Below are 9,896 nucleotides of genomic sequence, written 5' to 3'. Positions count from 1 at the left end.
AATTTCCCATGGTGAGGTGGAGACTTGTTCCAAAGTAAGGGAGAGAAAAGGGGTTAAATACAGTTTACCCTCCGTGTTAGCAGAAAAGTGTAAAAAAATTCTTGTGAAAAAATAAAGTGCAATTTATCCTCTTGAGACACTGAAAAATAATACAATTTTCACCCCTCCGGAGGAAAGTAAGTTGCATCACTTTTTAAATCACAAGAGGATAATTAAATTGCACTTTATTTTTTTACATTATTTCATTAATACATATGGTAAATTGTATTTAAACCGAGAGAAAATATTCAAGGATTTTTTAGGTATTAGTTTAATTTTATTATCAAAAGACCAAAAATTAATGTTTCCTTTCTTTCCTTTTGCCCCAAACTTTAGATTCAATATCGATTAGTTGTTTGTGTTGTACCCAAACGTATTAGATACAGAATTTAATTTTCTACTTCAAATTTTATTGCATTTTATATTTTTATCTAATATATATATGTTACACGTAAAAAAATTACATATTTAGCTTATTAAGAGAATATTTTATACACTTACATTAAAAAAATAAATTAGTTTCAATATTGTAATGACTAAGGGTTAACAAATATGATAAATCATGCTATCCACCACAGTCAAATAAAACGAATATAAAATATTAAGTTTTGATCATGATTAATGAACACTTACTATGATTTTAACTACAACAAAAATATTTGTTATAAATTTTAGGGAAAAATATTATTTTAGGCCGCTAAGTATGTCTAATTTTAATTTTAGTCCGATAACTATGTCCATTTTTGTTTAGGTCCAGTAACTTACGAAATTGCTTATTTTTAGTCCTCTGGCAGATTTTCGGACAATTTTAACCCTATGATTGCATATGGAGTAAAACTGCCTTTCAAAAGTTGTATAGGCGTAAAATTGTCCGAAAATCTGCCACAGGACTAAAAGTAAGAAATTTCGTAAGTTATTGGGCCTAAACAAAAATGGACATAGTTATTGAATTAACATTAAAATTAGGCATACTTAGTGAACTAAAATGATACTTTTCCTAAATTTTTGTTGTAGCCAATATTTTGACCTCGTTTATAAAAACAACAACTAATAACTGTCGCGCAACAGTTAATTAGTTTTCTGAATTTTTTCACTTTTAAACATAGTATTAAGTGATTATTAAGTCAATACTTAGTGGTAGCGTGCACATATTAAGGGAGTGCTTACGCGAGCTTTTTAAAAGTGCTTTTCAACTTTTAGGTTAAAAAAATACTTTTGAAGTGTTTGGGATGTCAGCTTCTATTTTCAAGATTGGTTAAAGAAGCACTTTTAAGCCAAAAAGCTAGAAGCACCTTGGGATGCTTTTAGCTGCTTTAATTTTTTTTTAAATAAATTCAACTCTTTTTGGACTAAGTTACTATCAATATAATTCAACTTTGCCCTTTTATTTTATTTTTGAAATTGCTGTTCTAAAGTTGATGTTAGAATTTTCAAATAATTTGAATAATTTATCACTAACTATATTTAAAAATTCACATATGTAAAATTTTAAATTTATTTGTTTTGTTTTTTATATTATTGAATATTATTCCTATATCATAGAAAAATATAAATTAAAATTGCTACGATTAATTAATAATATATTTTTTGACAATCATGCAAGGTTTTTTATTGTGCATAAATTACTTCACAACTATATTATATAGTGAAAATATTATTAAATTAAATTATTAATATTCAATAGTTTAGTAATATAAATGACAAATATTTGTAAAATTAAATGAGATATACTAATTGCAATAAAATGTATTATTTTTTGCGAAAAAATTATTATTATTAAATGACAATTGCAAATATTAAATAAATATAGTATCTTTCTAATACATATGGACAAATATTCTAAAACCAATTAAATTTATTTAAGAAGTGATTTTTTTACAAACACTATCCAATTTAGCTTTTATCTATTTTTTTACTTTTTTTTGCAAACACTATTCACTTTTAATTCTGCTACAACTTTCAACTTCTTTTACTAAATCACTTTTTAAATTTTTTTAACAAATACTCCCTAAAAGCAATAGAATAAGATTTCGAATAAAAGTCTAATTATGTCTAAGGGGAAACGTATTCAGCATTTATCCAAAACCTTTTTCTCTTTAAGTTTCAATTTTTTTTTTTAATACTGCTCATGTAGGCAGATTTGTATTTTTAGCTTCATAAGATAGAGAGTTTAATCCATTTAATCTTTTATTTTATGGAATTTTTAATGTGGTTCTAAAATTAAGAAAACTTGACACATTTAATCATTTACCTAAAACTGAGAAAATGCGACACGTTTAGTTCTGTATTTTACGAAATTTATGGGACTAAATATGCCAAGTTTTCTAAATTTGGGATCATTTTTATAAAATATAAAATTAAGCGTGTCGAATTTTTTTAATATGAAATATATTTTAAAAATTGTATAAAACAGATGAATAAAATTATTAACTCCTATGGTATGAACTTAAAAGTGTATTTTCACAGGACATGTAGGATTATTATGAAGAGTATCCGTACATCATAATAAATACACCTAATATGAACAAACAATTATAATTCCAAGATTGCTGACTCCCTTAATTTGTCATCGAGAGAGTACTATATATATATATATATAGATATACAAATCATAAAATTTTAAGAAATGTATTTATTTATCTACTTTAAAAAGAAAAAAAGAAAGTAGAAGAGTGGTGCATGGACCAAATTTGTCCGAACCTCCATCAAGCCTCGTGTGGAAGCATCACAACCATCATCAGAGGAAACGTACAAAAACAGGGTCTGAGAGAGAGAGAGAGAGAGAGAGAGCTGCTGTTTGCATGCAATAGTTTGATATCGAGCTGCCACATATCTCACTTTGCATGCAAACACCCTAATGCTATGCAGCCACGCACCTCTCTGCCCATACCTCACACGATCCTCGTCACCACCCCCCAACCCCGCACCCCCCTTGTATATATGCCCTCACTCTATCTCTTTCATTTCCTCATCTCTTTTGCTCCCCTTCTCTTCCGCAAAAACATTTCTTTCATGTCCCCTACCCCTTGAAATTCATCAAGAAAATTTATCAAACATGATGGGCAGTGTTTGTGCTGAGCAGCAACACAAGTTCCACCACTCCCACCAACTCTATCTCACCAAGAAATCCCTCAGGGAAATCGACATCCCCCCCAGGAAACTCCTCAGCCGCCGCTCCTCCGCCCCCTCTCCTTCCCCCGCCGACATGTCCTTCATGATGGACTCCCCCAAGGCGGAGGACACTGTCTTCTCCAAGTTCTTGCCTTGCAACAACCTCGACGATGACGACTCCGACCCCTACTCCTCCGACCACTTCAGAATGTACGAGTTCAAGGTCCGGAAATGCAACCGGAGCCGGAGCCATGATTGGACCGACTGCCCGTTCGCTCACCCTGGCGAGAAAGCCCGGAGAAGAGATCCGAGGAGATACCATTACTCCGGCACTGTCTGCTCTGAATTCCGCAAGGGCCATTGCAGCAAGGGAGATAACTGCGAGTTTTCACACGGGGTTTTCGAGTGCTGGCTTCATCCTACTCGCTACCGCACTGAGGCATGCAAAGATGGGAAGAATTGCAAGAGAAAGGTATGTTTTTTCGCTCATTCAACTAGGCAGCTTCGTATCTTGCCGGAAACTTCTCCTCCTCATTCTCCGCGGATGAACTCTCCCACCACGATGGAGAAAAAGTACCGGAGTTTGAACCAGTGCTGTCTTTTTTGCCACTCTATGACTGCATCTCCTACTTCTACTCTAATGGGCAATATGTCCCATGCGTCTCCTCCACTGTCGCCACCCATCTCTCCTGTGTGTTCGTCTGATTTTTCACTGTACGGCGACCGATACGGCAACATCGAGGCGTACGGGGACAGATTCGGTAACCTCGGGTCTTGCTGCACGTTGCCGAAACTCAACGGCGGCGGCGGCACTGGGATGAGTTACAAGGATGCATTGACTGAATTGATGGCTTCTTTCGAGGCTATGAATGTGAATCATGAAGCAGTTTCATCTCCAGCCGCTGTCAGCAGTGGGAACCTACCATGGCTGGATGTGAATTTCAATGTTGAAGAGCAACCCCAGTTCTTGCTATCTCCGTCAACCCCAACACCGACGGCGACGGCGGCCAGTCGTGGTCACGGGAAATTTTTCCATGGAGAGTTCTCCGGCAGGAATCTGATGGAGGACAGCAGGTACAACAGTGAGAGCAATTTGGCTGGGCCTGATCTTGGGTGGGTGAATGATCTGCTCACTTAGACAATTCTGAGAGAATGGACCACAAAAGGGCGCATATATAAATAATAATTGTGAAGGAGATGGAGATTTTGAAGGAGATATGAACAAGATTTTTGTATATATAAGGATCTTGCACCCGCATATACATACAGAATCCAAGTGTATGTATATGTGGGGATCGATGACGGAGTGTGATTATTTTTGCTGCAGATTGTTTTGTTAATGGTTTTTGTTTTAACTTTTTTACGTATTGTCAATTATGGGTCTTGTATTAATCAAATAATTAGTCCTTGTTTAAGTTGAGATTAAAATATGTAATTCTTGTTGATGATCAGTTCCAGATGATCACTGTGAATTTTCTGTAATTTAATCTCTGATGGGCTGCTGGATTAATATTAAATATGACATCTTGTATTTTTTCGGCAATTTTTAATTGTAGTTAAAAAATTTGTTGTAATTTTAGTTGTTTTTAAAATTTTAAGAATGTTCAAAGCATTTGTCATATGGTTGTAGTTAATATTATACTATGTTCGAAACATTGATCATATAGTTCTAATTTAATCGAGAAAATTTCAAGGAATTCTCTGAGCGAGTTATCCTTTTTGAAAAGAATAGCAATTTATTAATTTAACTTTGTGTTTTTTATGTTTTTAAAATAAAGTAATTTTTTTATTTAAAGAGGTAAATTGATTTCTTTAAAAATTATAGCAAATAATTGTTAATTTTTTTGTGTAAAAAGGGATAATTTGTATTGCATATATATAGAAAGAATAGATAGTATACTTATTAGTATCTTTCGTGGTCTTTTGCTTTTTATTTAGTGGGGTAAGCATAAGGTTTCAAGTTATTAAGTATGGATATGCTTAATCCAAGATGGGAAACGATGTTCAATTTTATGTTTTAAATTAAGGTTGGGAGATTGTTGATGAAAGGATTTTACTCATATGTATTCGGGCGCCTAAATATTCACATTATTATTTACATAGTTTTTATTATCATGAATTGTTGCAAAATCGCTTCCCGTGGTATCAAGTGATTTTTGGTACGGAATAATTGAAAATAATTAATTAAATTTGATTTAGTTAAATGGGTTGGAAACACGTCCAAGTCTAATTAAGGGTGAAACTCTACTCACCAAAATAATGAAGAAATTAATTGAGAATTAATTATGAAAGATAGATCATTTAATTGAAATTAAATTAATTTTTTTGGAGAGAATAAATATTAATCATTTATAAAAAAATCCAGGGGTTAGATTTTTTCAAAGATTAACTAATTGAATTAGTTAATTTTGGGTTTAATTAAGCCTTTTAAATTGATTTTAGTTGGGCTTCTTTTAATTCATAAATTGAATTTTAAATTAAAAGAGAGAACGAGATTGGGTCTTTTAATTGGATTAAATTAGACAAGAACCTTAAAATAATGAACTTATAATTAAATTAGATTTAATTTAAGTCCATTAGTTGGACATGGACTTAATCTTTCAAAATCTAGTCCATTTAAGTCCGAGCTCAAGACCCGTTTGACATAGTTTAAGTTAAAGAGAAGAAAGATGACTTCTCTTAGTGGAATGAGAAGGGCCGAAAATTTGCAACTTTTTGAGTGAAAAATTCGGCTAAGGTTAAATCTAGGAGAGTTTGGATAAATTAGGTGACTCCCGGCGATTTTAGTCGACGGATTTAGAGGATTTCAAGGTTGAAACCTCATGGACGACGATCGGATTGAAAATGAACAATGCTAGAGCCGACTGAAGAAAAACGGCAACTGTAAGGTTTCTTTACGATTTGTTGCCCCTCTCGGTTTTTTCTTTGTCGATTTTATTTAATTGTATACCGAGCGCCTGCGATAAATCCAGGGTACACCCTTAAATTAGATTTTAAATGCTTAATTTTATTATTTTCTAATTTTTTATACTTGCATCGTACTTTTCAGACAGATCCACTTCCTTGAGCCATATCAAGGTTCCGTTGACTGGTTGGAGGAGTGCTGTTAGGACATTTTTAAAAGCATCGAAGTTAAGAGTTTCTGTGCAACTCATTGTTTCGTGTTCTCGAATTCTATACTTCAAATCGCTAGTAGGAATGATTGGTCCAGGAGAGGAACAACCCTAGTCCACACCACTACACATGCTGAAGCCTGTCGTAGGTAGAAGTGAAATGAAACTGGACTGACCAGAGCGACTTCTGGGTGAAACTGAGACAAGAAGATAAAAAAATCACAAAAACAAAATTAAACAAGAAAAACTCAAAGAAAGAAACCAGAACTGGAGTAAGGGATCAAGAAAAGACGAGGCAGTACATGATACCATTGTCGATCTATATAATTCATTGTGAAATCATGAAACCGAAATTCATAATTACTTTCAAAATTATTCTAACTCTCGGACTAAGCTGACTTTAAATCACAAATTAATCGAAATCCCATTAGTTACAGGAGTTTTAATTAGGGTAAAATTGCAAGCAACTCCTCGGTAACATTGTACATAAGCAAATTATTTACTATAAAAAAATAATAATTTACCTTCTCGTGTTTTTTAAAAATACAACAATTTATCCCATGTGTTTTTCAAGATTGCTTTATTTTAAAAAATACAAGGAGGTAAATTGCTCTTATTTTGAAGAACACAAGAGGATAAATTGCTGCATTTATAAAAATACAGGTATGTAAATTGCTATTTTTTTCCATAGGAAGATAATTTGCTCATTTGCATAGACAAGGGGTAAATTGCTCCATTTTAAAAAATGCAAGGAGGTAAATTGCTATTATTTTTTTTTTCATGAAGAGAGTAATCTGCTCATTTACGATATTCACTATAAAAAATTACTATTAGCTACAATATTAGTGGCGTTTGGCTAAACACTAATTTTTCCACCATGAAAAAATCGATTACCACAACTAAGAGCCATGGTCAAAATATTTGCCATGATCTTTAGCTATGATAAATATTTTAACCACCCTTGCAAAAACTACGATCAACAACTGTTGTATAGCCATAATCAATAACTATTTGTTACGACTATTCGTTATTAATCATGGCAATTACTTGTAGTTAAATGTTATAATTCTTCAAACCCGTTTTAGTTAAGCTTTGTGGATAAGTGGTAATTGAGAAAGGTGCTTTCATTCACAGCTAAGCTTGGTTAGAAAGTCTTATATCATCAAAAAATATCTTATAATTTAATTTTACCGCTTATAAAATATCAAATTTTTATTCTAAACATGGGTTATTGAAGTGTTCAGATAACATGATTGAGACTATAAAAACTTAGTAACAATAAATTTATAATTAGTTTGAAGAAATTTTATTAACATCTTAAAATAAGTTACATTTTCTTACTTTCTTTTTAAAATGGTTTATAAGCTACTAATATTTTATCTTTTAAGTTTATAGTTTTTGTCAAATATTTTAATTCAAAAACTGATACGTGACCTACAAGACAAAAAATCGTAAAAATTACATTCATAAAGTTTGGATTATATCTTCTCAATGTGTAAATCAATAAGGCCATGTAGAAAAAAAATACATAATGTCGTAAGAAATGATGAAGGCCTAGTATTTATAAATGTTCTTAGTTGTACGATATTTCATAGGAACCATAAATATAGGGTGATGATATAGTCATCACGACCGTTGCATACTCGCGTTTGGATCGGACGAGGCTTGGATCAAAACAATCCGATAAGAGTACAGATTTTGGACTGTTTTGTAACCTATACTAATATATGAGAAAAGATATTTTTATCTCACAAACGACTGTTATGACACCACAACACCAACTTTATTGTTATTTTTTTTTTGTTCTTTTTGTTGCTTGCTTTCTTTCTTTCTTTTTTTTTTGTGAAACGACGTGTGATTTATATATATATATTATTTATAATATACTTCAGCACATAATATATTATTTATATACCCATAAAAACGACGTGCCATAATAGTTAGTTAATAAAAGAGACAAGCACATTTGATTCGGTTTTACCTGGTTTAGGAGACACCCTCCACATGAAAAACCTTATTACATTGATTAACTTATGCCCATGCTGCGTTTAATTCCTGACTTTCGTTCTAATCTATTTATAATCAATATAAATATAAGTTATATAATTGCTGAACGAGTAATCCAACGAAACACATGAATCATAAAACATAAAAATAAAATTTTAGATTGAAGCGCAGATACCTCGCTCTTTTTAAAAAAATTTAAATCTAATTTAATAATATTCCATGTTATAACTCTTAATTACTCTAGATAAGTAGTAGAGTTCAAAACTCCACAAAAAAAGAATACCTTCATGCGACTAATATAGTTCTGTGTTATAGGATAATTACATGTCGTAAACCTTGTAATGCGTGTATATTAAAATTAGAAGCTAGAAATAATCCCCATTTTATAGGTGTAGAAATCATCCACTATTTCAATGTGAATAAGTGGATTATAATGTGATAAGTTACAAGAATTAGTGAAGATAATAACTGTATAATATGGTGGTATCGAAGAAGAAAGGTTACGATTGGCCATATTGACCAACACAAATAGTCTCAATATTTGAATGAAAATAAAGAGACATATGTTATAATTTAAATATTAAAATTTAATATATACTAATTACATGTATATTAATAAAAAAAATAATTTATTATTGGGTTTTCTCCGATGTTTTTTAAACATTCTTAGTATCATATGGGTAAAATGCATGTAACCTAACGGTCTAGTGACTATATATTGAAACGTGATGACAATTATATTTATTTTTTATTTTATTATCAACATATAAGTGTTACTAATTATTTATAATAATAACTTTATGTATAATTATTTTGTAAGTAATTATTCTAGGTCACAATATAAAATCATATTTAAATAAAAAGCCTTATACTTAATGGATAATTTGATTTACCACTCGATTTATGATTTATTTACACAAATTATTTCTATCTTTTGTTTGATTAGAGAAACCATTTCTGATCGTCAAAACGTAATGTTTATGTAATGATATCGATGTTTTTCACTATTAGAAAACAGAGAATCCGTTCGACTTAGCGGTAGCAAATGCTCATATATATATATATGTATATGTAGCTACAGAATGATTGTAGTTATTTTCGAAACCTAGATGTTTGTGACTAATTATGGCTACAATTATTTTAATTTTTGTAGCTCAAGGCTACGGATTCTTGTAGCTCTTTTTGTAGGTATATAATATATGAAAGTGTTGTGACTAATTTTGTTGCAGTAATTCGCTGGGAATATTTAATAACTTTTATTAAATACGGAATTTCTATTGCTACATTCATAGCATTGCGAATATTTAATAATTTTTATAATCTTAAATACGAAATTTCTATTGCTATATTCATAATGTCACGCTTTGAGCCAGCTCTCACCACGTAACACTTTGTCCTTATAACACTTAGTTCTCAACTCTATTTGCTGGTCGACTTTGACACAATTTATCACGCCCCGGGCTTGCCAGCCTGTTGGAGCGAGAATTGCCTCCGAACTCACTTTAGTGCGGTTATGAACAACTTCTCGAAAAGCATCCAATGAATCACTTGAGGTTTTTGCCGAATACTTATATATTATTTAGGAAAAAATATTATTTTAGTCCGCTAAATATATATAATTTTAAT

The 9,896-nt window shown here is 31.4% G+C and overlaps 1 protein-coding gene across 1 annotated transcript; it reads left to right on the top strand.

Annotated features, from left to right (window-relative positions):
* On the top strand, positions 2,998 to 4,667 carry LOC105178561 (zinc finger CCCH domain-containing protein 2-like). Its single transcript, XM_011102054.2, has one exon. The coding sequence runs from the start codon at positions 3,095 to 3,097 to the stop codon at positions 4,286 to 4,288; it is 1,194 nt and encodes a 397-aa protein (XP_011100356.1). The 5' UTR covers positions 2,998 to 3,094; the 3' UTR covers positions 4,289 to 4,667.

The sequence above is a fragment of the Sesamum indicum genome, linkage group LG16 (genome assembly GCF_000512975.1).
Source record: "Sesamum indicum cultivar Zhongzhi No. 13 linkage group LG16, S_indicum_v1.0, whole genome shotgun sequence".
In the NCBI taxonomy this organism is placed as follows: Eukaryota; Viridiplantae; Streptophyta; class Magnoliopsida; order Lamiales; family Pedaliaceae; genus Sesamum; species Sesamum indicum.
Note: the sequence above shows the minus strand (reverse complement) of the source record. Positions and strands in the feature narration are given on the sequence as shown.

What these genes read in the sequence shown, in the direction of transcription:
- LOC105178561 (XM_011102054.2), top strand. Translation starts at nt 3,095, where the DNA reads ATGATGGGCAGTGTTTGTGCTGAGCAGCAACACAAGTTCCACCACTCC.